This window comes from Ornithorhynchus anatinus, chromosome 5, assembly GCF_004115215.2.
Source record: "Ornithorhynchus anatinus isolate Pmale09 chromosome 5, mOrnAna1.pri.v4, whole genome shotgun sequence".
NCBI classification, from domain to species: Eukaryota; Metazoa; Chordata; class Mammalia; order Monotremata; family Ornithorhynchidae; genus Ornithorhynchus; species Ornithorhynchus anatinus.
The window spans coordinates 21,745,797-21,773,782 of NC_041732.1; the positions used below are offsets into that span (position 1 = coordinate 21,745,797).

The 27,986-nt window shown below is 51.7% G+C and overlaps 1 protein-coding gene across 1 annotated transcript in view; it reads left to right on the forward strand.

Moving 5' to 3' along the window:
• ABHD2 (abhydrolase domain containing 2, acylglycerol lipase) overlaps window positions 1-26,309 on the forward strand; it is a 109,978-nt gene extending 83,669 nt beyond the window's left edge. Inside the window, exons 6-11 of the mRNA XM_029064839.2 lie at window positions 4,939-5,122; window positions 12,712-12,804; window positions 15,498-15,608; window positions 17,288-17,357; window positions 18,720-18,804; window positions 20,645-26,309. Of these exons, the coding sequence (XP_028920672.1) occupies window positions 4,939-5,122; window positions 12,712-12,804; window positions 15,498-15,608; window positions 17,288-17,357; window positions 18,720-18,804; window positions 20,645-20,841 (740 nt within the window). The 3' untranslated portion in view covers window positions 20,842-26,309. The remainder of the gene's footprint in view (window positions 1-4,938; window positions 5,123-12,711; window positions 12,805-15,497; window positions 15,609-17,287; window positions 17,358-18,719; window positions 18,805-20,644) is intronic.
• The last annotated feature ends 1,677 nt before the right edge of the window (window positions 26,310-27,986 follow it).

Consider the following 27,986-nt stretch of genomic DNA (forward strand, 5'->3'; position numbering starts at 1 on the left):
TGAAGGCGTAACTGTGTAGAACCTCGTTAAGAGTCTCTGTCTTGTAGAAGGGCAGCTTCCCGCAGAGCTTGTTTGGCATTAAGATGTGCTAATAGTTGACCCAAGCCAGGGATCGGGTTCCACCCTTCTGGGCCGTGGGCGCCCGGTCCAGAAGCCCTCTGTGCCAGGCTGGGCCGTAACGGCTTACAGGGAGGGAATCTGGGAGGGAACGTCTCTCCAGCAGCTGGTCTCTGAGCTCCGTCGGGTCACTGTCTTCCCTGCTCCTGACCCTGGCGCTTGGCAGTGCCTTTATGACAGTGTGCCAGGGCCTGAGAGGATGGTGGTGTGAATCTGGGTATCGTTCCAACTGCCTCCCAAAGCGCCGCCTTGGAAAATTGCCCCTGAGCAGGGCCTCAGATCCGGTTCTGCTCACCTCTTCAGTGGCATCTACACTCCTGCCACACACGCTCAATCATTAACACCGGTCTGAGCAAACTCGGGCTGGATCCAATTCAGCCACCGCCCGGGTCCCTCTTGTAATGAGGCACCATCAACAGAGCAGTGGAGGCCTCACCTCTAGGGCATGAGTAATTGTGATGGTGAAAATCACCTTCAGATGTTTTGGTGGCACATAGATTAGATTTAATAGATTTAAACATAGATTTAAAGGACTTTAAAGCATGTATTTTTTTTTATTGTTGGGTTCTCGGGAAGCACCTCTTGGGGAAATTGAACACCATCCAAGTATTCCAGTTCAGGCTGGACAGTAATGAGCTGGGAACGAATTCCCACAGAGTGTTGGGCCTGGGGAGCAGTTTAGAGAACTTGCCGGGTTTGCATGATGATGAGGCCGGACCACTCCCCAAGTGGAAAGCTGAGCCAGACCCCCGCCCCTCCCCCCGGCTTCTTCCCCCACTCTGAGAGCTGCAGCCTCTGCGCGCAGCCTGCCAGGACAGATGAAACCGGACAGGGATGCCTATCAGGCCCTCCAGATTGCCCAGTCTTTCCCTCTGCCCCAGCTTCTTGGGTCCTGATTGGAGAAGCCCTCGGGGGTTTGAGCCGAGCGGTCCGGGAAAGCTCTTTGACGCAAGGCTTTTAAAACGGTCAAAAGAGGTTACAAAGCATGGCTTTGGTCTGGTTTGAACCTTGAAGACATAAGCGAAGCCCCCTCCCCTCCTTCCTGCTGCTACGGCATTTCCCAGCCTTTCTACCCCGTAGCCACCCAGGAGAGGCAGTTGCATCCAAGGCCTGGGAGAGCCTTCCCCACTGAAGCCTGAGTTCCCTGGAGATTTGGACCTTCCTAAAGGTTTCTTGTCTCACAACAACAATAATAATAATAATTGTGCTACCTTTTAAGCACTTTCTATGTTTCAAGCACTGTTCTAAGTGCTAGGACAATTGAAAGGTAACCGTGTTGGACGTAGTCCCTGCCCCACATGGGCCTCAGAGTCTTAAGTAGGAGGGAGAACAGGGATTGAATCCCCGTTTTCCAGAGGAAACTGAGACTCAGAGAAGCAAAGTGTCTTGCCTATGGTCGCACAGCAGGCAGCTGGTGGAGCTGGAATTCGAACCCAGGTCTTCCGACTTGAAGGTCCATGCTTTTCCACTAGACCCCACTGCCCCTTCAGTTTATAGAATGGGCCATCTTTTCTTTTATTAAAAAGACAGCTGTGTGATTTTAGGCAAGTCACTTAACTTCTCTGTGCCTCAGTCATCTCATCTGTAAAATGGGGATTAAGACTGTGAGCCTCATGTGGGTCTACCTGATAACCTTGTATCTTACCCAGTGCTTAGAACAGTGCTTGGCACGTAGTAAGCGCTTAACAAATACCATCATCATCATCGAGAACCGGACCAGGGCTCAAGGAGCCACCGTGCCCCAGGGAGCTCCGGAGGCCGCTCCTGCTCAGAGCAGCCTTGCTACTCCCACCTGATACCCAGGAACTCCTACCACTGTCCACCCCAGGAGCTGAGAGCTGGAGGAGGCCAGTCTTCCCAACTGCCAGACCACTGGGAAGCTGGGATTTCCCTCCTAACTCCCTCCTAGCGTTGTTCACCTATTTGTGTCCATTAGCTTATATTTCTTGTATTTTTACACACTCCCATTATCTCAAAGTATTTATCCCTTTCTCCTCCTCCTGCCCCCAATTGTAAGTCCCATGCTTTCATTCATTCATTCAATCATATTACTGTGTGCAGAGCACTGTACTAAGCGTTTGGGAGAATACGATACAATGAGCCACAATGAGTGTAGTGCTGGGACCCTGGTATATACTTTTTGGGGGTCTGTCTCCATGCTTAGCCCAGTGCCTGGCACATGGCAGGCGCGTCATACCACAGCCAACTAAAGAATTTAGGCTCAACTCACCTCCAGGCAGGTACTGAAATTTTAGAGTTGCAAAAGCCAGCCAGCCATCATCACTGAGAAACGCTGGAGACAGTGTCTTTCATTCAGGGCTAACAAAAGAGCGCTGGGCCTGCCGGCCAAACTATAGGGGCTGAGCCTTTCTGGACTTCAAGAGAACTGCATAGGGACCCTTGGTTCTTGCTAACCAGGGTTCTTTGAAGGCCAATAGGTCATTGGATTAACCTTAAAGAGGCCACAGCCCTTTTATGATTCTACCCTTTCTCGGGAATGTTTGTTTTTTTAAAAAATTTCAGGGTCTAGGTGAGTCTTATGTGTCAGTACCTGGCCATATCAGGCTGGGTGTGGCAGTCGCCAGGGTGGGGAAGACAGGTGCTCTGTAAAATAAGAAGAATAAATAGTAATTATGGTACTTGTTAAGCGCTTACTACATGTCAAGCACTGTTCTAAACTCTGGGGTAGAAACAAGAAGTAAATCAGGTCGGATGCAGTCCCTGTCCCACATAGGGCTCACAATCTTAATCCCCATTTTACAGATGGGAGAACTGAGGCCCAAAGAAGTGAAGTGATTTGCCCAAGGTCACACAACAGACATGTGGCAGAGCTGGGATTAGAACCCAGGTCCTTCAGACTACCAGGCCCATGATCTATCCACTGAACCACATTGCTCTCTCAGATGGAAGGTGTGTCAGGACTGGAACTGGGAAGCAGCATGGCTCAGTGGAAAAGAGCCTGGGCTTCGGAGTCAGAGGTCATGAGTTCGACTCCCGGCTCTGCCACTTGTCAGCTGTGTGACTGTGGGCAAGTCACTTAACTTCTCTGTGCCTCAGTTCCCTCATCTGTAAAATGGGGATTAACTGTGAGCCTCACGTGGGACAACCTGATTACCCTGCATCTACCCCAGCGCTTAGAACAGTGCTCTACACATAGTAAGCGCTTAACAAATACCAACAAATACCAACATTAACTCCCTGCTAAGAGGCAAGACTTGCTTTCAGATTCAGAAATGAGTACTTGAGAGAGGGAGGGTGAGGCCAAGGGGCCGGGCTTTAAAAACCAAAGGCTTACCTTTCCCCAACATTCTCCTCCCATGCCCAGAGGATCAGCCACCCAGATGGGAGGCATTAAAGCCAGGTAGCCGGAGGTTTTCGGATCCAAGGAGACAAACGGTTACTTTCTCCCTGCTGTTCAATAGTCTTAAACATTTCCCGTGGCAAGGTGCTGAGTGCATGCAGCACTCAGGGTGGGGGGTGTAGAAAGGAAACCTATTAGCCTCTAAAGGTGCTTTTCCCCTCGACACCCAGCCAGTAGTCTGCTTTACCCGTGGATGAGCTGTTTAACTGGCTCAATTAGGTTAAATTCCTGAGCCGGTGCCAATGCCAGCAGCCTGTATTTCCGTCATAAATCAGTAGCTTTATTAGGTTCACCCGCTCTCTCTCCCTACCTCAAATCTCCTTGTGTTCATTTATTTGCCCTTCCGACTGAGGAAGCTGGGAACTGGGGTGGGAGAATGGGTTATTCTTCCCTCCAGGGTCTGGCCTTCAGCCTGCTCAAGGTAGAGAAATAACACCGTGCAGTTGACCACCTTATGGGGGAACTTGAGCTTCAATTTGATGTCATTCCTCCTGGGAAGGACTGGTCCCAACCACTTCATTCATTCAATCGTATGTATTGAGCCCTTACTGTGTGCAGAGCACTCTACTAAGCGCTTGGAAACTACACTTCGGCAACATTTAGAGACAATCCCTACCTAACAATGGGCCACTTGTTTCCATTCCCATGGGCGTTAGTGAGCCGGTCTTCCTCCCTCCGATGTTCTCTCCCCTCCCCGTCTGCTGCGTCCCAGAGAGAATCTTGGACCAATTGGATAATAATAATAGTAATAATAACATTCGTGGTATGAGTTAAGCTCTTACTTCGTGCCAGGCACTATACTAAGCACTGGGGTAGATACAAGTTCACGGAGTTGGTCACAGACCCTGTCCCACATAGGGCTCACAGTCTTAATCCCCATTTTATAGATGGGTAACTGAGGTGCAGAGAAGTGAAGTGACTGGCCCTAGATCACACAGCAGACAAGTCCCAAGGCTTGTTCCCTCTGCGTCCAAGCTCTCTGCTGTCCCTGCTCCTGTTGACTTCTTGCACATAATCGTTGGGCTTTGTAGTTTTCTTAACATTATGAGTCGCCGTCTAGGACAGCTGAGCATCTCAGTGTGTGTCTGAGGTACAATCTGCAGGGTTTCTGCCTCAGCTGTGTGAGTGGGTGTCAGAGTGGGGCTTGTGACCCAGTCAAGCTTTCTGGGTGGCGGGGACAGGCGAGTCAGGGAGACTCACCCCAACCCATTCGAAAAAAGAGCAGCATGCAAGTCGACACTGGAACCACCCAGTCTGCCTTGCCTATTCAAAGATGACGACCCTGACGGCGAGGCTTCACCTCTGAATGTAAATTCACCTGAGCTCCCAAGCCAAAATTTTGGCCCTCAGAGTGAGATCCGGGCGGCTACACCAGATTCGGTCGTCCAGTCCTCAGAGTTGTATTCCTTGCCCCTCCAGTCCACCTGGGATAATCATCTGGTCTGGCGTTCCCCTTGCAGGCTGTACCTGGGAATTTGGAGCCATGGTGAGCCACATCAAGAAGACCTACCCCCAGACACAGCTCATTGTGGTGGGCTTCAGCCTGGGAGGGAACATCGTCTGCAAATACCTGGGCGAGACCCAAGCCAATCAGGAGAGGGTCCTGTGCTGCGTCAGCATGTGCCAAGGTTATAGCGCGCTGCGGTGAGTATGCTCTCTTAATAATAATCATAATAATGGTATTTGTTAAGGGCTTACTATATGCCAGGCACTACGTTCGAGATGGAGCCAATTCAGGCCGCGTCATCACTGTGTTTGTTCCTTGTTCAAGCCGGCCAGGGTGAATCTCTGGTGACTCCCACGGGCCCTGGCCCTGGCCTGTGTGGGGACAGATCGGTTGTGGCGTGCCTGACGCTGGCCACAGCTTGGCCTCAGACACTCCAGAGCCCACCCCCAGGCCCTGTGCCAATCCTCGGTTGACCAGGCAACCGGCAGCGCTCGGGGACTTTGGCAGGCAAGCCTCGGTCTCTGTCCACTCTTGGCACCACTGTGGGCAGACAGTGTCCATGCCTCATCCATTTATTCCTTCAGACAAGACAGGGCCTAAGCCATTCCCCATAAATGGGTGCCTCTCCCATGACTCGTCGTGGTATTTGTTAAGCACTCACTATGTGCCAAACAGCGTACTGAGCACTGAGGGAGTTGGCCTATAAACAGATTGGTCATAGGCCTTGCCCTACAGAGGGCTCACAGTCTAAGAGAAGGAGAACAGACTTTCTCCATTTTACAGATGAGATTGAGGCCCAGAGAGGTTCAGTGACTTGCCCAAGGTCACAAAGCAGGAATATGGTGGAGCCAGGCCTAAAACCGGAGTCTCCTAACTTCCAGGACAGGGCTCTTTCCACTAGGCCCTGCTGCTTCCTATTTCTTTAACTCCTCCCAAAATGACATGCCACCAAATCCCTGCAGAATCCATCCTAGTGTCCAGCCACCCTCACTAATCAAAATCCCTCCTGCTACAGTTTAGATCCATTTCCTCCTCTTCTGCCCTCAGTCAGTGGTATTTATTGAGTGCGTACTGTGTGCAGAGCACTGTACTGAGCACTTGAGAGAGATAGAGCAGAGTTGGTAGGCACGTTCCCTGCCCACAAGGTGCCGCAGTCCCTCGGGGAAACGGAGGACCCATCTCTTCTCTCCTTTCAGAAGAATGCAGCACTGGTGTTCATCTTCTCAGTGCTGTCCAGGGTGACCGGCCCAGCACAATGTCTAACTGCCCGGCTGGGTGGTTTGTAAATCCAGCTCTGTGGTGGCCATTGGGGAGCCGTTAACCTCTGAACGATGTCAGCGGTGGTGCGGGCGGTTGCCTTGACACCTTAGAGGCTGTGGAGCTTTGCATTCTTCCATCCAGAAGCTTTTCTTAAGTGCTAGTTCACAGGCCTGGAATGAAAATAGCATTTTTCTGGTGGGTCCCCGCCTCTAACGGAGGACTCTGTAAGAAGAGAATGTTGTTTTTCTTCTGCTTCCTTTGGGAACATTTCTAGGCCCGCCCGCCTGAGGGTAGAATAGGTAGCTGCAAAAGAAATCTCTCTCAAGCCCTCCTATAACCTGAGAGTCTGCTTCAAGGCCAGGTTCTGGACTCCCCTTCCTTCTCTCTCCCAGTGCTTAAGCATGTTGGCAGGAAGCAGGCTGGAGACAGGATCAGTCAGTCAGCGGTACTTATTGAGCGCTTACTCTGTGCAGTGTACCATACTAAGTGCTTAGGAGAGTATCATATGACAGAGTAGGGGGACACGGTCCCGGCCCACAAGGAGTTTGCACTCCAGAGGGGGAGGCATGCCCTTCCCACCTCCCAACTCCAAAACACTATGTACAAATCTGTAATTTTATGTATTTGTATCTATGTCCGTCTCCCCCGCTCGAGAGTGTGAGCTCATTGCAGGCAGAGAATGTCACTGTTTACTGTTGTACTTTTCCAAGCGCTTAGTACAGTGCTCTGCACACAGTAAGTGCTCAATAAATACGATTGAATGAATGGATGGATAAATGAATAGATTATGGATATGTGCAGAGTGGTATGAGAGTCCCACGGTGCCTTGCCCGCTCTGATACCGCCTCATAGCCCGGACTTTGGACAAGTCCCTGAATCACCTGGCCCCCTTTTCATCATCTGTAGGACCAGGCTCCTTATAGCCCTTTCCTAAAGCGAGGCGTCGGGCGTCCTGTTGTTTTCAGAAGCTAAGCGAATCTCTACCCGAGAAACTCCCCCTAGCCGAAGGTGTCCAGCCAGCTTCTCTAAAGGGCACCCTGCGGGAAGGGAAACAGATTCTCATTCTGCTTCAATAGCCCCATCTACTGTCGGTCCACTTCGGGCTGGGAAGGGCCTGGCTGCATTTGGGTGTCTGACTCCGTGGCCCGAGACCGTGCTCTGTGAATCCGGGGCGCAGTCGTCCAAAAAGGATTTGGCCAGCAGGGAAATGCCGCCCCTTTAAAGTCCCCGAAGTGTGCTGCCTGCTCCGGCCCCGGGAGCTAAATAAGTACGTATTTACAGGTTCCCAGCTCTGGTTTTTCTTCCTGTTGTGAGCTGGCAGCCCTTGTAAATGGACATTTTGACACCTTTCCCCCCTTTCCTCCTTGCCTCCTTGCCATGGGCCGTCCACAACAGAAGGTGGAGGCTGTCTGGAGCAGCCCACACCTGATTAAGGAGGTTCAGTTCCGTGCCTGTCTGACCTAGGTCGATGGCATCGGGGTCAAGGGCAAACAAGTTTGGAAGCCTGCCCCACGTTACGTTTGGGCAGCCCCCCGGAGGAATAAAAGGTGGTTCACGGCTATTTCTTACCTCGTTCAACCTCATGTCGGCTCTGCAAGGAGCAGCGTAGCCTGGTGGAAGGAGCCCAGGCCCGGGAGTCAGAATCTGGGTTCTGACCCCAGATAGGCTACTCGTCTGCTGTGTATGGTCTTGGGCAAATCACCTCACGTCTCTGTGCCTCGATTTCTCAACTGTAAAATGAGGATTAAGACTGTGAGTCCCATGTGGGACAGGGACTGCATCCAACCTGAATAGCTTGTATCTACCCCAGCAGTAGGAACAGCGCTTGACACACGGTAATATAGGTATCGTGGTCTATCACCTAGAGCACAACAGGGTCCGAGTCACCCAGGTCACCAAGTGATGGGTGATTTGACTGAGATCCTGATGAGGGACCGGGAACGGGAAACCGTGTCCAACCTGGTTACCACGTATCTACCCTGACGCGTAGTATGGTGCTTGGCACGTAGTAAACGCTTAACAAATACCACCATTATTACCACTAATTGTGGTGGTGGTAGTAACGGTCAGCATCGGTCAAACCAGGATGCGGGTCTCTCAACTCTTAGATCAACTAATCAATAGTATTTATTACAGATCACTGGGCTTCTGCAACATTATTAAGTGGAAAGCTCTTGTTTTTCTTCCCACCCTGTCTTGGCAGATCAGGAAAGTGACCCTGACTTGGGCCAGATTACGAATTTCCTCTCCCCACTCTGGTGTCTTTCTGGTTCCAGGCTTGCGTTTATTTACTATGACTTTTCAGATCTTTTCGGAATGTGCTTGTGCGTGTGTATTTTTTTGAGGGGGGCAGGGAGGGGAGGGAGGATTCTGTTTAGGTCAGAGAGGCCCATACAACTGAGGCGAGTCCTCCCCTTTGCCTCGCGGTGCATCGGCCCTCCACCATCACCTCTGCAGTGATTCCCACCCCCTGGCCCATACCCCATTAGTGCACCCTACCCCGGCAGAAAACAAGCAAAACCTTGAGAGGGTGCCAAGCTGCCTGCTCACTGGAGTCAGCAAACTAGTGGTTAGTTAGAGCATGATCTCACATTTTATGATCTGTAAACCGGGGAAAGAGCAACATAAATTCCCGAAAACCAGGTGGGGACTCTCTCTGCATAAACAGCTCTGCCAGAGCCCGGGGAGGGTGTGTGAGGAAGGCCCTCCAGTTTAATAGGATGTTAGAGATCGTGCAACGGCTGAGACTCCGCTTCAGGGGCTTCACCCCCTTGGCAGAAGGAGAGCGTGGTTAGAGACCAGTTAGAGAAGCATTGTGGCCTCATTCAATCATTCATTCAGTCGTATTTATTGAGCTCTTCCTGTGTGCAGAGCACTGTACTAAACGCTTGGAAAGGACAGTTCGGCAACTGATAGAGACAATCCCTATCCCCAATCTCTAGCTTTCCATTCCATTGACCTACCTTCCTACTACTCCCTGCCTCCTTTCTGCGGCTTCCCATCAAACCGCAGGCTGGCTGCTGCTGGCTGTGGAGCCGGCGTGGAGCCGGCGTTCCGTTCATTAACTAAGCTCACTACTTGGCTTCATCTTAACTACCTTTTTTCCCACCCAGTCCGACCATGAAACATTTCATTAACCCCTCCACGAAGCTGAGTCATTTCCAAGGACAGGACTATATCAATCAGTCAATCGATCAATAATTGAGTGCGCTTGGGGGAGTACAATTCAACAGTCAGTAGACGTGTTCCCTGCCCACAAAGAGCTCACAGTCTAGAGAAGGAGACAGACATTACTCTAAATAAATAAGTATGGATAGGTATATAAGGGCTGTAGGGTTATTTACCTCCATTATAAATGGAGACGCAGCATGGTCTAGTGAAGAGAGCACAGATCTGGGAGTTAGAAGGACCTGGGTTCTAATCCCAGCTCCTCCACATGTCTGTTGTCTGTCCTTGGGCAAGGCGGTTCACTTCTCTGGGCCTCGGTTCCCTCATCTGTAAAATGGGGATTAAGATCATGAACCCCTTGTGGGACATAGACCGTGTCCAACCTGATTAGCTCGTATCTACACTAGCGCTTAATCTAGTCCCTTGGCACATAGTAAGTGCATAATAAGTACCATTAAAAAAAAAGTGTCAGCAATGAGAGGGAAACCAATGAAGCCTTAGCTTGATGGGTCAGGCTGTAGAGCAGAGTGATGGGGCTTATGTCATCCATATGGGGTTGCTTGGGTAGAGGTCAGAGTGGGTCAATAAAAAAAAGTTTCTGTCCATCAGTCAGATCTGTGTGCCCTTTGGGTCAAAAGGAAGGTGCCCCTAGTGTGTTCTAAGTTGCAGAGGTGCTACAGCACTGGTGATCTTTAACCAACATTGCACTGTCTGTTCCTCCTGTTTCATCCCGGCTCAGAGCATTTCTAGTCCTGCCGGGCACCCCCCACCCCGACCCCTCGCGGGGGCAGTCACATTCTCAACCACCAGCTGTAGAAAGCAGCATTTCTTTCAAGCACTTCACAGCTCATTAAGTCTGGAAAACTCGTTTCATTTTTCATCCCGGTTGCTCCTCGTTTTCCCCGTCCTTTGCCAGAGAAAGTCTCGAGGCCCTCCCAAGAAATGGGAGGCAGCTTTGGAAAAATGACTTCTCTAGCTCCCGAGGGCTGGAGAGGCTCAGCAGATCACGTGCCTCGCTTAGAGAGCGGGAGGGTGAAACGTGAATTCCTCAGGGATTCGGGATGGAAATATTTGGCACCCAGTATTTCTGGGAGATGCCAAATTAGGCTACTGACTAGCATAAATCATCCACCATCTGGCTCTTAGAATGCTGTCCCTCCTGCTGTCACCCTCTGCCAGGGTGACAGAGGGTACTTTACAAGTGGTGACTCAGGAGCGCCCAGGCAGACCCATTTTGGCGGGGAACACGTCTACCTGCTCTGTTATATTGTACTCTCTCAAGCACTTAGTCCAGTGCTCTGCACATAGTAAGCACTCAATAAATACAATTCATTGATTGATTAATTTGACCCTTAAAAAGAAACATCCCACATCCTGAAAGTGAACAGTTTGACTCTGTTAACTCGGGCTCCGTGAGGAGCCTCCCGGTTTTGGTTTTTGCTGGCGGATGAGGGCCGTGAGCGGGAAGGAGAGGGCCGGGCCTCCCGGGAAGTCAGGAAACAGCTGGGACTGGCCTGTCGGAATTACTGTTCAGTCTTGGCTATCAGAAGGCCTAGAGAAGCAGTGTGGCCTAGTGGATAGAGCCTGCACCTGGAAGTCAGGAGGACCTGGGTTCTAATCCCGGCTCTGCCACTTGTCTGCTGTGTGACCTCGGGCAAGTCACTTCGCTTCTCTGGGTCTCAGTTACCTCATCTGTAAAATTGGTATTATGGCTCCAAGCCCCATGTGGGACAGGGACTGCATCCAGCCTAATTAGCATATATCTACCCCGTTGCTTATTGCAGTGCCTGGCACATGATAAGCACTTATCAAATTCCATTAAAAAAAAAACAAAAAAACTGGTAGCCCAGGGATCTACAGTAGGGAAGAGTGGCAGTTCCCCTTTTTCATCCTGGTATGATCTAACAGATGCCCCACTAGTCATGGCTAGAGGGTAGTCTTTGATTGTTTTGAACTGCTTTCATTTTCCCCCCACCCATTGACAAGAAAATCAGCAGACCCAGGTTCTGTCCAGCCCATAATTCTGCCACCATTCGTGGCCCCAAAGGGCAGTTGAAGGGATTGTTTTATGGTTGCTCTCTTGGACAACCATCTGCCGCAGGACTCTGGATGTGCTTCCTGTTGTCTCAAATTTGTCCATAAAGTATTGTTATTATTATTACCTTAGCATTATTGCATTCCTTAAACGCTTACTTTCTGTCAAGCACTGTTCTGAGCACTGGGAAAGATACAAGTTAATCAGGTTGGACACAGTCCCTGTCCCAACAGGGGCTCACAGTCTTAGGAGGGAGACAGGTAAATCGAATCCCCATTTTGCTGTTGAGAAAACAGAGGCACATACAAATGAATCCTTATTTATGTGGCTAAATCCCTCTCGAATGAATTGATATTTTGTGACCATCTCCGGGAGTCACGGTATATTCCAGAGCCAGTCGGAGGAGGTATTTCTTTGATTTGGGAAGCATCTAGGGTGTAAAAATCTAAAATGTAAGGCACCATCCTCACCAATAGCATTTATTAAGCTCCTCCCGTGTGCCAAACTTCATACTGAGCTTTGGAAGTAAAAGACACCCAGCCTGGTTCTGTCCTCAAGGACCTTACAGACCGATTGTTAGAGGAGGGAAAAAACATTTGTTTTTCCCTACCTCTGTCATGACCGGGGGATGTTTTGTTCTGCAAACCCCTTCTTTATCTCCCGTCTGGTTGAGATTAAGCACCGAAAGCTTACTTGTAAGGCCAACTTGAGGTGAGCCACATATAAAGAAAGCATCAAGGTGGCATTCATAACTCTGACTCTGGCATCACCTACTTGTTTTTTTCTGATGGGAATAAGCGGAGGTGGGAGCCCGATGAGTGCTGCTGAAAAGCAAAATTTCTGGCCCTCCTGAGAGCCATCCTTAGTGGGGTTACTCCCCTTTAATGTAGGGGTGAAGCTCATGATTCTGTACACTCGTGGGCAGGGAACGTGTCCTCCAACTCTGTTATACTGTACTCTCCAAAGCGCTCAGTACAGTGTGCTCTGTACACAGTCTGCGCTCAGTAAATTCATTCAATCCTATTTATTAAGCACCTCCTGTGTGCAGAGCACTGTACTAAGCACTTGGGAAAATACAATACAGCAATAAAGAGTGACAATCCCTGCCCACAAGGAGCCCACAGTCTAGAGGATGCCACTGATTGATTCACTGATTGATTGATTGATTCTGGACCTTCCTGTGTGTGAGCCATTTCTTCCCAGAGACAAAGCAATGCCTGAAATGCTTACTGCTGCCTGTTGAAGCAGGTCATTACGGCAAAGAGGGCCTCAGACTTGTTTCCTTGCTCTTCTTTCTTCCTGACCATTTGAGTTTCTGTTTAGGGCTCAGGAAACCTTCATGCAGTGGGACCAGTGTCGGAGATTTTACAACTTCCTCATGGCCGACAACTTGAAGAAGATCATCCTCACTCACAGGTACCGTAGCCTTAGCTGTACTCCCGGGGAAACCGACGCTTATTTTCCCCTCGGGGTTTTCCGGAGCTTAAACAAGAGTCGGACCCCGATTGCCCCAGCCTCTGAGGGACACAACGTGGGCTTTCTAGAGGTGGAGAACCAGGTTGGAAAACCCAGGAGCCCTGTGGGAAAGGTCTCTGGGAGCCCGGGGCTCAGCTCACCAGGCCATGGCAAGACAGAAGAATACCTAAGGCACATTACTGGCTGGGCCCACCTACACCCTTCCACATAGGGATAAACCAGTCAGCAATGCCGTCATTTCCATGATAGACCATTAGGCCATCCAGTCCAGACCCTCGCCTCCAACAAGGACGTGGCAACTAAAGGAATCATGTGATGGCTACCTTGGGGACATCCATCCTCATAGTTAGGTTGGACCATCCAACAGCCCTCCCGTTTCCCTCTATCCCCCTCCCTATCTGTCCCTCTAATGACCCATTATGAACCTTCCACCTGTGACTCCCTAGACCGCCCCCCCCAAAACCCATGGATAGTTCCTCTCGCTGCTCAGCTTCCTGCACTAATGCTCAGCTTCTCCCAGCCCACATTGTGTACAAGACGTTTCCCGTAGTTTGTTTTGGATGCACCCTCTCCCCTGGGGATAGATTTGGTTCGAGCCCCTACCAGCACACGGTTTTGCACGCCACCCAGCTTTGCATGAAAAATCCACCCCATCTTACAGAGCGTGGGCAGAGCTGGGCTGGCTTCCAAAAGAGATGCAACCAGCCCCTTGAAAACCGTTGTCTCCCAGATAGCTGAGCCCGGGAAGGCCCATCCCTCTGTGTTCCCAGTCTTCCTGCTCTTGTTTGCTCAGATGCATGCTTCTAGATTCCTCCCCCTGACTCCAGAAGGTTGCTCTGTTTTCTTTCCTCCTTTTGAGCATGCTCAGTAAACACAGGATGGAAACAACCAGATTTTGCTCCCAGAGCGTCATCTGGTAAACCACTGGTGAATACCAGGTCTCACTCTTACGTCCGCTGAGTTGCCTTCAACTTTAGAATGCCCTCTTGCCTGGGGAACTAGAGAATAACATTTTAGCAGTTCTTTTCAGAACTCTTCCGGGAGAGTTAACCCACAGCTAGAGTGAAGAATGTGTGTGCTGGAGATGGTTGCCGGCTCCGCTGTCAATTTCCCGATAGCTGAGTTCATTTCTTTGTACTTCAAAACCTCGGAGCCGTCGTGAGCCTGTGCTAAAATAGCACCCCTTGGCTAAAAACTTAGTCCTCTGCTGTGGCAGAGCCAGTTCTCCCGCTCCTGTGGCCCCTCTCTAAATCATCATATCGTGTTCACGCATCATCATTAATGAAAAGTGGCGTTGCTTAGTGGATAGAGCATGGGCCTGGGAGTTCAGAGGTACCTGGGTTCTAATCCCGGCTCCGCCACTTGTCTGCTATGTGACCTTGGGCAAGTCACTTCTCTGGGCCTCGGTTAACTCATCTGTGAAATGGGAATGAAGACTGGGAGCCCCGTGTGGGACAGGGACTGTGTCCAACCTGATTAACTTGTATCTACCCCAGCGCTTAGTATAGTGCCTGACACGTCATAAGCGCTTAATAAATATCATGTAAAAAAAAATGGATTTAGAAACAGTTTCCCGCCCACCCTGGGTGTGAACTCCTACTTGAGTTTTTGTTGCAAATTTTGTAATCCCTTTGCCCTTTGGAAAGCAGGCAGGCTACGCAGGGGGCCAAATGCTGATGGATCTAAACGTATGTTACTTTTTAAGCCAGTTTCTGGCTCTATGTAAAGATCGGAAATCTATTCCAGAAAACCAAATATTTGAACAATTGAACCAAACCCTAAAATCTGAATTGTACTGCAGCTGGCAGAGATTCCCCATAAAGAATGGATTTTTTTTCCAGAAGGGGCAGCCAGAGAAGTCGGTTCCAGGCTCCCAGGTGGTTTGGGAGGGTGTCAAAATATTTAGTTTCCACAATGTATCTTTTCTGCTCCGGAGGAGGCCCTTCCACGTTGTGATTTAGAGCGGCTGCGAGTGGCAGTTACTCCGGCCCGCCTTGGCCCGGCTTCTCATCCGTCGCCCGCCCATCGGGCCGGCCGGGGGGGTTCGCCTTTTGTTCAGCCGCAGCTGCCCTCCCCGGGGGTGATGTGGCCATCTGGCTGACGTTTCCCAGGGCTGTTTCCTTGGGAAGATGTGGCTAATTTCCTCGTTGGCTGAGATAACCACTGCTGTCCCGATGATGGACAAACAGCTTACTCGGCTCCCGAAGGGGCGACCGAAGCCGACTTCCGTGGAGGGGCGACGGGCCACCCCACAGCGCCCGCCCGGGCAGCCTGCCAGTCCCGAGTGTCCCCGGTGTGGGGGCTCCCCTTCTCCAGAAGGAAAAGGTGCCAGGGAATCAGTAGGGTCTCCGGAGTGCAGCACTTCAGTCTGCCAGGACCCCCTCTGCCTGCCACACAGAAAGCATCTTCATCCCACAACAGGCCTTTGGGGGTTCTCGGTTTACACACCCCTGCACCGTGGTTCCGAAGCGAACAATCCAGTCACCAGGCAGCAGAGGGTGGAAGGGATGCATTTCCAACTTTCCCATTTGTGTTTTGACAGACTTGCTCTTTAGGCAAGGTGGTGGCCCCACGCCATGCAGCTCGTTTGATTTTCCTCCTCAGACCCGCTCCCTCTTCTGCTCCTCTTTTAGGCAGGTTCTATTTGGAGATAATGTCAAGAAGCCCCAGAGCCTAGAAGATACGGACTTGAGTAGGCTATACACCGCAACATCCCTCATGCAGATCGACGACAACGTGATGAGGTACGTCTGAGAGCGCGGCTTGCCTCCTCCTCCTGCTGCCAGGGTTTGCCTCGGGCGGGGAGGGCAAGGTGGATTTCCGCCTTCAGTTCCCACAGTCCCCCGCGACCACATCCTGAACAACGCTAGTTGACGGCCCGGTACCGAACAGCTTCTAGAAGTTATCTGAGGCCAGAGAGCGGTTAGCCGATCCCAACAGAGAGAGAGAGGCCTGGCACTCCAGTGAGCCCAGGGATGGAGGGTTTTTTTACCGGGAGTGGCAGAAAAATAGGGTCAATTTTCTGTCACTCACATATGCGCACCTGTGAACACTTGGGAAGTTTTGTTCACAACCTTCACCAACTCTTCCTACTCAGTCAATGGTATTTATTAAGCTGGTACCGTGTGCAGAGCACTGTACTAAACGCTTGGGTGAGTACAGTGCAACAGAGTCCGTAGGCGTACTCCCTGCCCACAAGGACCTGACTATGTTTAGATCCTGAAAGAGAGGGTTCATTATTCGCTCCTTAAAGGAGAGCTTTCGAATGAATTCCGATGATTCTAACCTCAGATGTCTCCCTCTCGGGTCCCTCACCCACCAGAGCTGCAGAGAATCTAGTCGGGGCGGTTAATGCTTATCAGATACGGCCAAGCCTTTCTCCAGACTCTCACAGGGGAGCGGGACTACCAGGAGAACAACATCCTAGATAGCTCACTGTGGGCAAGGATTGTGTCTTTTGATTGTTGTATCGTACTCTGCCAAGCACTTAGTATGGTGCTTTGCACACAGTAAGCACTCAATAAATGTGATTGAATGAACGAATGAATAGCTGGCTCCCCTCACCACTCCGGGTAGTGTGATGGGATTCTGAGGGGATTGACGGGTCTGGAGCAGGCCTGCCTTTGAGGAGGCGGGTGTGGGGGGAGGTGGGATGGTCAGACCCCTCGGTTTCCTCAGTGTCCTTGGCCCTGGAATGAAGCTGACCTCTTAGGTGCAGGTCCCAACTGGTCCAAACTGACCACCATGAGGAAGTGAGGGAACAGACGCCATTTACTTCAGCATTTTTATGGTATTTTTTAGGTGCTTACTATCTGCCAGGCACTGTACTGAGCACTGGGATAGATACAAGATAACCAGGGTGGACGTAGCCCATGTCCCACTTGGGGCTCTTGGTCTTAATCCGTATTTTACAGATGAGGAAATTGAGGCCCAGAGAAGTGAAGTGACTTGTCCAAGGTCACACAGCAGATAGGCAGTGGAGCCCAGGTCTTCTGACTCCAAGGCCCGTGCTCTATCCATTAGGCAACATTGCTTTTTTGCATTCTCCCCCCACGGCATTGGGGCCATGGTACTGGCGCTTTGCCAGATAGCTTTCTCGGGACTCCTCCGTGGGAGAATGATCAAGACAACTGTCTGCTTCATCACAACGCACAGTCATCTAACTAGAAGTCCATCTGACCTTTCCTGACATTCCTGGGAAGAGACTTGTCCAAGAGCCCCTGTGAATTTCCTAGACCGCGGGACGATGTTCGACATCTTGCTTCCCAGAACCCAAACAGATGGTCTTGATTGAAATCTGACAGAGATGTCACCTCTGATGACATGTGTGTTTGGGTGTGGAGGCAGGATAGAACAGAGCCAGCATTCAGCCCACATTGTCTGTTCCCGATTTGCGTTTCCTTTCGATCTCCGTGTGTTGCAGGAAGTTTCACGGCTACACTTCCCTGAAAGAATACTACGAGGAGGAGAGCTGCATGCGGTATTTGCACAGGGTGAGTGGCTAGAACAGAGATTCCTCGGAGCAGAGTGTCAGCTCTGCCCAGGAAAGGCCGTGTCATCCAACTCTGCCGCTCTTGGCCAGTCACACCCACCCAATCTAGCCCCCGGATCCATCAACCGATCAAAGATATTTATTGAACAATTTACTGTGTGCGGAGCACTGTACTAAGCGATTAGGAAAGTATAATATAAAAGAAGAAGAACTGCAGTATCTAAGTACTTACTGTGTGCTAGGCACTGTATTAAGCACAGGGGTGGATACAAGCAAATTGAGTGTCAAATCAGGGACTAGAACCCAGGTCCTTCTGAATCCTACCCACTCTACCCACTAGACCACAGTACTTCTCCAGAAGCAGTTGTTCCTCCAGAAGAACTACTGATCTGCAGGATAACTCCGGCCCACAGAAGTTTCCAGTCTACAGGGCGAGACAGATATTAAAATAAATTACAGAGAGGGGAGGCAGCAGAATAAAACAATACGGATATGTGTATAAGGGCTTTGGGGCGGGAGCGAGTGACGAGGTGCTTAAGGGATACACAGCCAAGTGCATAGGCGACAGAGAGAGGAGGGCGGAGAGGGGAAATCTGGGCTTAACCAGAGAAGGCCTCGTGGTGGAGATGTGATTTTTAGGAGGGTAGAGCGGTAAACCCAAAATGTTAAAGCCCATCGCATATACCACTGCCTGTCACCCGCGTGGGTGCCGATGTGATGATTGTCCAAGGAGGGCGTTTTAGCCAGGAAAAGGAAGGGCTATAGGGTGATTCGGTAACCATCTCCAGGATTATGAAAAAGATTTTCAGGAGAGTGTTGAGCAGTTGGTAGCATATCCAAAAAGAACCAAAGAGGAAACCAATTTAATAGCAGCAAGAGAGAGTTAGGTTAGAAATAAACGAAAACGTCTTGACGGGCGAGGTGGTAAAACCCTGACCAGTGTTCCTTAAGAAAAGCATCTTCCCACCTGGAGCAGGAGACTGGACCAGATGACCCTTTGCGGTCCCTTCCACATTTCTGTTTGTATAATTCAATGCTAATGACCTCCTCTAGTCGTTCTCCTTTCCCTACAATGGCATCGCCAGTGTTCCTGGTGGAATCCAATCCAGCGCATTAAATGCTTAAGTTAATTCCGGCAGCAGAACCCCAGGGTCCACGAGGACCCCCGGGACCCAGCTGGGCCCATACGCCCGCCTGAAACAGCAGCTGTATAACAAGCTCATCGATGGTCCCGTTTGCTTTGTCAGAAAATAAACAAGAGGCCAATTCCCTGAGTGGCCTTTGACAACTAAAGCATCAGTAGTGTGTGAGAACTGAGTCAGTAACCATGTTTCCCCCCGCAACTCTTTCTTCCCCGGCACAGATCTACGTCCCACTCATGCTGGTTAACGCGGCCGATGACCCCTTGGTGCACGAGAGCCTCTTGTCGATCCCCAAAGCGCTTTCAGGTGAGTGCCAAATTGGTCGGGCTTCTTCCTGGCCCAGTTTATTCCGCCGGATCCTTTCTGTGCCTCGGAAAGTCGCGCCTTTGATCTGACGGCCCGGGAGGACTGGCGGGCCCCGCCACCCACAGGAACAGCCGGAAGAAGGAGTGTGAACCACTGTTCATTCAGTCATTGGATCATATTTATTGAGCGCTTACTGTGTGCAGTGCACTGTACTAAGCGCTTAAGGATTGTGGCTGTTATTGAGACTGCTTCCTACTGCGGGCTGTTATAGTCGGGCAAATGCCAGGGAGACCTCCAACCCGATTTCCTCATGTCCACCCCAGCACTTAGTAGAGTGCCTGGTGCATAGTGAGCGCTTAACGACAAACACCACAATTATTATCCTGCACCTTTGAGGGTCTCACAGAGCCCCACCTGAGATGGGTCCGTTACTTCTAGTGCCGACTGAACTGAGAGCAGACGCGCTTTGCCCCTTCAAAGTCCGACGACTTTGACAGAAACTACGTTGCAACACTGGGGTCCCTCTGCCAGCGCAAGGCGTGGACTTGTGAAACGGCCATTTCTCTTTTCTTTTTTAAATGATATCTGTTAATGATGGTGGTATTTGTTAAGCGCTTACTATGTGCAGAGCACTGTTCTAAGCGCTGGGGTAGACACAGGGGAATCAGGTTGTCCCACCTGGGGCTCACAGACTTCATCCCCATTTTACAGATGAGGTAACTGAGGCACAGAGAAGTGAAGCGACTTGCCCACAGTCAGCTGGCAAATGGCAGAGCCGGGATTTGAACTCATGACCTCTGACTCCAAAGCCCGGGCTCTTTCCACTGAGCCACGCTGCTTCTCTATAAGTTAAGCACTTACTATGTGCCGGGCACTGTACTAAGTCTTGGCGTAGACATGAGGAAATCGGGTTGGACACTGTCCATGTCCTACGTGCGGCTCACAGTCTTAATCCCCATTTTTCAGATGAGGCAACTGAGACACGGAGAAGTTACAAGTCCTGCTCAAGGTCACACAGCAGTCAGTTGGTGGAGCTGAGATTAGAACCCAAATCCTCATGACTCCCGGGCCCATGCTCTTTCCTCTATGCCATGCTGCTTCTCTGTGCTGTGGGTCTTCCCTCCAGTCCTGGGAACCGGTTCCCTCCGGGGATAGGTTTCCCCTTGTGATCTGAGTACGGAAGAGAAAGAGACCTTCCTAGAGCAGGGCACCCGAGCCCACCTAATAGCCGGCGGCCTGCCCAAGAGGCTGAGAATGGATGTGCATACTTGCAGGTGCATATTGGGGAATGAAAGGTTTTCAGTGGCAGGAAGAAGGACTCCCCTCAGGGCCACCCTTAATTGTCACTCCAGCAAAACCTTCCTAACAGCTCTGAAGAATGGGCCGTGGAAGTCCCGAGCTTCTCAGCGCTTGGAACGGTTTTTGGCACATAGTAGGCGCTTAACAAATACCATCATTATTATTGAGTCATTCAATCAGTAGATCAGTGGCATTCATTCATTCAGCCGTATTTATTGATAGTGTGTGCAGAGCACTGTACTAAGTGCTTGGGGGAGTACAATATAACAGTTGGTAGCCACGTTCCCTGCCCACAGTGAGCTTCCAGGCTAAAGGGCTAGAAGGAATAAAATACCTTCTGGAAGGGACTGACGAAGCAGGCCTGGAACTCTACTGCCCTGGCAGTCTGGACTGCTCCCTACCAGACGGGGGGTGGCCACGGAGTGAGGCATCTGTCCCCTGGCCACATCTGCCCCTAACAAGCCAGTGCCTCCCCTAACCCCAAAAGGAGGTGGCCGAAGTCCAAGCCCTGAACGGGTCTTTTCCTTTTTCCCTGCTGCAGAGAAACGGGAGAACGTCATGTTTGTGCTGCCTCTCCATGGGGGTCACCTGGGCTTCTTCGAAGGGGCGGTGCTGTTTCCGGAACCCCTGACCTGGATGGATAAGTTGGTGGTGCAGTACGCCGACGCCATCTGCCAGTGGGAACGCAGCAAGTCCCAGTGCTCTGACACGGAGCAAGTGGAGGCCGACCAGGAGTGATGCCCCAACGGACTCTCTGGTTCGCTCCGGCACCCCCACCCACCCCCTCTCCTGGAACACCGCCTCCTCCTCTCCCTCCTCCTCCTCCTCCTCCTCCTCTCCCTCCTCCTCCTCCTCTCCTCCCTTCCCTGCCGTTTCAGGCTTCCCCATGGTCTGACCGCACTGTGTTGGAGCTGGGGAGCCGGCAGCAGAAAGTCTGCTTGACGTGAGCGTCTCGCACAGGGTGGGTGGGTGGCACCCAGGGTGTCTAGGGCTCTTTACGCTTGGGTTGCTGGTTTTCCTCGGCACGTCGCGGTGGCGAGCGGCGGGGTGTCCGCCTGCCTAGCTCCTTCATCTGTTACCTTAAAGCCAACTGTCATTTAATTTCCCGGAAAACGCCCGGTAGTGGTGTCCTTGCTTTGCCAATCAAGAATCCTCCTGAGGACCTTGCAGGTTATGTCTTAAAGCTTCACGTCAACCTTCAAAGGGCCTCCCGGTTTCTCCCCTAGGCTGAGGGGGAAACCCAGGTCAGTTTGGATAGGGCATCTCGCTGGGTGTGAGTGCCTGGGAGGGGAAACTCCAAATGTGGAGGAGGAACTCCCCTCGAAGTTTGAGCCAAATGCCATTCTTACATGACCACCCGCTCTCCCCAAGGGGTCGGATCCTACTGGCACGATTTGTCCTTAGGCGGGGTAGAAGCCTCTCCCATCTGAAGCACAGTTTTCTGAGCCCGGCTGACAGTGGCAACACGGTCCGGCCGGGTCTCAGCTCTGTGTTCCGGCCGTTCGGGCTTTCCTGGTCCCTCCGGGTTCGGTGAAGCCTCCCAGCCCCACCTCGACTTTTCCGTCTTGTAAGGGCCCGTCAGGCTGTCGGTTGTCTGGATGTTATCGTTTGCCTCGTTTGTTTCTCATTCCATGGGAGATTTCCTCCGGCCCCCGGATCACAGCTGTGCTTTCCCCGGGTGTCTATACAACAGGCTCCGGTTCCTGTGGGGCCCCAGGGTGGGATTTGAAGAAGGAAAACGAAGCCGCTGGCCCTGCTGATGAAAAGCCACATTCTCTTTCCAAGTGCCATTCTGACAAGGGCCCTAACAAATCCTAGTTCTGACCTTTGCCTGGAAGCGGTCAGGAAGGATGCCTCAAAGTCTCAACCTTCCCAATGCCCCCCCACCCCAGGATCCCCAATACTCCTGTTCCCCGGTTGAGTGAAGGGTACCGTGGTACCAAAGCCCACCACTGTCCCATCAAAGCCAGTGACCCCTCCCCCCTCATCCCCCACAGTCGCCGTGAGGAGGACTTCAGACTTTATTTCCACCCTCTCCCTCCCACCGACTCAGGGCAGGCTGGAATAAGGCAAAGGTGAAATCCGAAAACTCATCCAGAGAGGGCTCTTCCCGATGGAGCTGGGAGAAAGAATCAATAGGTGGTATTTATTGAGCACTTAACTGTGTGTCAAGCACTGTAGTAGGCGCTCGAAGGCGTGCTCCCGCTGCCGGCCCCTGCCCCCTCCCCTTGTTAAAAACTACAAATAGCTGTAGCCTAAAGCAAGTCTCACACCACTCCTTCCCGGGTTATGGTCGGTTCCCTTCCCTCCTAGCATCAATTAGCACTTTATTGCATTAGCCTGGTGCTTTAGGAATTAGACACTTTAATTGGGCTTTTTTAAACGCTTCCTTTCTTCCTCCTTTTCCCATCTCCCCTCCTCCCCTAACTACTCACATGCACACACGGGATCTCCAGGACACGTGCACACATGGGATCCCCGGGACGTTCATAGATGTGTCGCCTCTAGGTCCTCTCACCGTTTCACTCGTCAGTGGACCGAAGCAATAATGAACTCCAGTTAAGGTGGCCAGATGAGGAAGTAGAAGACTCATTTCATCGGCCTCAGGCCGGACCTGCCGACCTGTCCCGAACACATTCTTTAGGAGGAAAGATGGGGTTCCTTTTGCTTCCTGGACACAGGGAGACAGTCACGGGCCCCCATCTCCCACAGCTTCCTCGCTGTCTCTTGTTTCTTATCAAGCCTTCTCCACTGGCCTCTGGGGGGGATGACAGGCTGGTGTGCCAGTCTCCCTAGACTTTTTCAGGACCCCTCCAGACCCCAAACCTGCAAAATCTTCAGGATCCGGGCCTCCGCTGAAATCTTGTGGGCGGTGAGAACCCCGTCGGGGCTCACATTTCCGATTTAGATCGAGTGGGAGCAACCCGGACCCTTGGTACGGGGCCCAATCTCTCCAGCTAAGAGGTGACGATGTGGATGTGGCATTCAGTCTTAGCTTGTTCTGCCCTGAATGAACACCGGGGAAGGGGATTAATTTAGATAAACAGACACTTTCCCATCAAGCGCTGAGTAACAGCAGGCAGCAGCCCCTTCTCCGTAGATTTTCCCTGACGTCCTAGGCCCCCCGGTCTGTTTTTCTTGGAGGCGGTCTTCCCGGAGGACTCTGTGAGCCCTGGCCCCCTCCAGCTAGGATGCCAGTAGATAGCTCGGGGGGTGGGCAGCGGGTTTTCTCTGACCTCGCGCCGCCTCCCGTCAGCAGGTGAATCCAGATGGAAAGGCAGAAAAATCCCTGTTCCTTGTGGCTTTCCCTACCTGTTGGTCCTGAAATATACCAAATATTAAGGAACATCATTTTTCCCACGTGTTCCTGGCGCCTCCCCCAGCAGAATAGAGACATGGCCCAGCCCAGGGCAAGAACGAACCTGAAAGTATCACAGCCTTAGAAACTCATTGGCAGGGCGAAGCGTTCACATCCTATTTAGGGCCCTCGTTGTGCAAGTGGTGAAGGCCACCGGGATGAAGTGGTGAGATGCAGCAGTAGATGGAATCACTGCTCCCTCCTTGCCCACTGAAAATACGCGACGGAGTCCGTCCAGGAGCTGATTTTGGGCCTGGGTGGTATGGGAGCAGACTGGGGTGGGGTCGAAGGCAGGGGGATGGCATTTAGGGGGCGATCTGTCCTCCCTGGAGCACGTTAAGAGAGCCGGCCTAATTCCCTGCTGCACTTTAAGGTGGAGTGCAGAGACGGGGCAGGAGGAATGTGCTGTGAGTGTGCTGAGTGCTCTGCCGATCGTCGGCTCTGCCCTCCCTCGTCTTCAGTTGCCTCACTTCAGACCAAGACCATCCCCAAGGGGCCGGGAGAGGAGAGCAAGGCCTTACCGGTAAAGACCCAGGTCCTCCAACAAAGTGGGACTAAGAGGCTCCCTCAGCCGTGGCCGGAGGGGTTTGTGGCCTACGCTGGTGCCTTCTTGGGGTCGGGGAAGAGACAGGCCTGTCATCTTCGGGGATGTAAGCCCGGTGGGAATCTGGACAACCTAGGTGGCTCATCCTAGCTGCTCCCCATTTTACTTTCCAAGAAGGAAGCTTTTGTAGCCTTCATTAGACATAATTCTTTCCTTGGCCCAGACAACCAGTTCCCATTTGACTCGCTTGAGAGAAACGGTATCCACATTATCGTCTGGGTTTACAGGTGTGGGTGAATGTGTGAAGGGTGAACGCGTGCTCGTATTCTCTCTGACTCTGTCTCTCTGTGTGTCTCTTTCTCTGAAGCATTAATTCTAACTTCATACCAGTATAGAAGTATCTTTGCTAAGTCTTGATTCTTCAGCAGGGCAAACGTTATTTAATGCAAAATCAATTCTGGATTTTATCATCTCAATCGAGGACACCTTTCATTAAATCACAGAGCTTACCCTGGCACTACAAAAAGTACCCGGGTCTTTACCTCCCCGTAACTCACAAAAGCGATGGAACAGAACCCCAAGGGGCCAAGAATTTCCCAGGATCCTCCAAGTCCATTAAAGCAGTTCCCCCCACCCAGTGCAAGGGGTCCCAGGCCAGCTAAACCCATCAACCATCAATCTAATAAGTCCTCGCTACATGGATCTGCCACAGAGCCATCTTGGCTCCAGGCAGCATCTGCTTTTCACAGCAGCTGGGGTTGGGCTGGACTTCTGGAGAGAATCTCTAAGATTGGTCCCGGCAGGGGAAAGGAGAAGTGTGGGAAGGGTCTTCCTGCCCACTTCAGGGCCTCCGCCATCCAAGCGGAAAAAAAAATAGCTTCCAGAACCAGGTGGCCTTTCCGTTGCCAAATTGCATCGGAAAGGAAGGTGGATGAGCCAGCGTTAAAAGAGGTGAGGAGAGTCAGGAGGCGGTCCATCGAGGGCAAAAATGGTGCCCTCGGGCCGGCGTGGCTTCTACCCTTGGGGACCCTGGATCTCTGAAATGGCCTGCTGCTTCTCCTCCAAGTAAGGCTTGGATGGCCATCCCCCTGGGATGGGGACCAGCCAGCCCTTACCAGGGAAATCACTGGGGCCGCCTCATCTAGGGAGCACCCCACCCCCCCATAACCCCCATCCTCCCTCCCCCTTCCTCAGGCTGCGATTTCCTGATCGGTGTGTGGGTGAGTGAGTTTGTGTGTGTGTGTGTGTGTGTATGAAGCTTTTGTTCCTTCTGAATGGGCTTACTGAACTCCTAACGGGGTAGTGAGTTCCCAAAGAGACTCCCAGAGGTCTTTCGATGGTTCCCCAGAAATAGCAGTAAGGGCCTTCCCCCCCAGACCTCGGCCTTGGCTGGGTGGCAGCCGCTGAGTTGGGCCGAAAGCCCACCGTTGCCTTGCCAGCCGGTCGAGGGCCAAGCTAAACGGTTGAAAGCTGGACCCGCGGGGGCCTCGCCCACTCCGGGGCCCGGTCCCTGGCCGCACCTCTCAAGAAATGGCAGCCAGCAGGTCCGGGAAGCTGAGAAGCCCAGTGAGGGCCTGCTCACCGCCAGCCTCCCCCAAAGTTGACTTGCGGTCATGACCAATTGGTGATTTCTCTCGGGTTCAGCCCAGAACCGTTTGGTTGTTCCCAAAGCACAGTTCCAAGCAAACGTCCACGATCCCCTCCCCGGCCAAGTTCCAGACGACGGGGTATTCCCCGCTGCCTCAGGAAGACCTTCACTGTACCTGAGTTCTTTGACTTCTGCCACTGCAGCTGCCTTAGTGAAGCTGGGGGTCGGGGGAGGGGGGCGGGCGGGAAGAGCGTACCCTGTCTCAGTTGAACTCCTGTTCAACTTCCGTTCTCGTTTTGGCAAATTTGCTTCTGTCACTTTCACATTCCTGATGAACTGGTTCTTCTTTTGGAAATTTAAAAAGCCTCCCTGGGGAAGAAAAAAAAAAAAACACTCAGTTTTTCGTTTGTGAACTGAAAACCTTCCAGCTGCTGTTCTTAATGGGGAAACGCAAGACCCTTCAGCTCCGCGGGGTTTAAGACTTGCAACTAGCAATGCAATTTTTCTAAATCTGCTGATTGTTTACCTTGAAACCAAGTTATACGAAGCAATGGCGTCCTCGGTCTCTTAATTTTCCTGTGTTAGTTTTTGTTCTCTTTTGATTCTGTGTGGTGGGAAACAAAGATTATTGCAGACAAAAACTGTAAATTTTGTTATCTTTGATTCAGTGGAATTTCTTTACTTAAAAAATTAAAATAAAGAATGAAATCCATTCAGCCTTGGAGTGTGTAAGTCTGTTTTGCCCTTTCTGTGGATTCCATCTAGGGCCGGGGCCCAAAAAGCCAAGACTTCATTTCCTTGTGCTCTGAAGGAGCATGTGTTCTCAAGGCCAGCTGCTATGCAAGCCCTCTAAGCCCCTCCTCTCCCTCCACCCCCAGACTTATGACACTTGTTAAGTGCTTACTATGTGCTAAGTACTGTACTAAGTAAGCTCTGAGGTAGATAAAAGATGGTCTGGTTAGACACAGTCGCTGTCCTGCACAGGGCTCACCGTCTAGGTAGGAGGGAGTAGAATTGAATCCCCATTTTTCAGATGAAGAAAGTGAGGCACGGAAAAGTTAAGTGACTTGCCCAAGGTCACACAGCAGATGAATGGTAGAGTCAGGATTGGAATCCAGGTCCTATGACACCAGGGCCCTTGCTCTTACCACTTGGCCACATAAATGCATTTGGGTCTTCCCCGCGTGCTATCCCCTACGGCAGCAGGATTGATTTTTAGAACCCACGCCGTGGGGAAAGGGGACTGGCAAGCCTCCAGTTGATGTTAATTGAGATTTTACTCCAGTCTGGCAAATGGCAATCCACAAAACGTTTTTATCAGCCCTCCCGTACCCCAGCAGCTAAAGCAGCTCACTATGAATAAGTCATTTATTATTATTATTGGAGAAGCAGCGTGGCTCAGTGGAAAGAGCCTGGGCTTCGGAGTCAGAGGTCACGAGTTCGACTCCCGGCTCTGCCGCTTGTCAGCTGTGTGACTGTGGGCAAGTCACTTAACTTCTCTGTGCCTCAGTTCCCTCATCTGTAAAATGGGGATTAAAGTGGGTGAGCCCCACCTGGGACAACCTGATTACCCCGTATCTCCCCCAGCGCTTAGAACAGTGGTCGGCACCTAGTAAGCACTTAACAACTACCAACGTTCTCATTTATTGTTACCGGGGCAGGGGTCGGGGTGAGGCGGTTGTTCCGTAACGGCATCATTTGAAGACATGAGTGTAGAAATTGTACAGGTCTCATTTTACTCTCCTCAGCGTAGCATGCTCTGCACACAGTTAGTGCTCACTGAATGTCGTCGATGGAATGATCGATGGCAGAAATGCCCATCCTTCAGCAGGCCTCTCTCTCCAGGTCCTTTGGAGGGATTGGGTCCTCGGGCCACTGGCTTGGCCCAGGAACTAGCCCGGTGCTGTTGTCCTCTCTCTTACTTGCCAACGATATGTCTTTATGAGGTGGGAGCCCTTGGGAGGAGGAGGAGGAGGAGGGCGAAGACGAGGAGGAAATGAAGGGGCAGTTGAGGAGATTTCTCTCACCAGGCCTAAGAACCCCAGTGAGATTAAAGCCATGTCCATCCTCACCAGCAAATCTACCACAGCCCTGGACTCTGATCCAAGGGAAATGACCCCCAGCAGCCTCCCGCAGGGAGGAGGGCGGCCACACGAAAGGGACCAGAGCTCAGCAGGTCGGTCAGGATCAGGTCCGCCCCTCCGACCTCCGGCCCGGACGGAGTCCGCTGAGGTCAGAGGGCACGGAGCGGGGATCGCGTCCGGCCCTGGGCCCCGGTCCGAATCGGAGAGGCCTCGTGAAAGCCAGCGTGAGGCCAGGGCACAAGCACTTGGAGGAGAGATTTCATTCGGCCCCTCCCGTCTCCGGCACCGCGGAAGCTTCCGCTTGTGGTT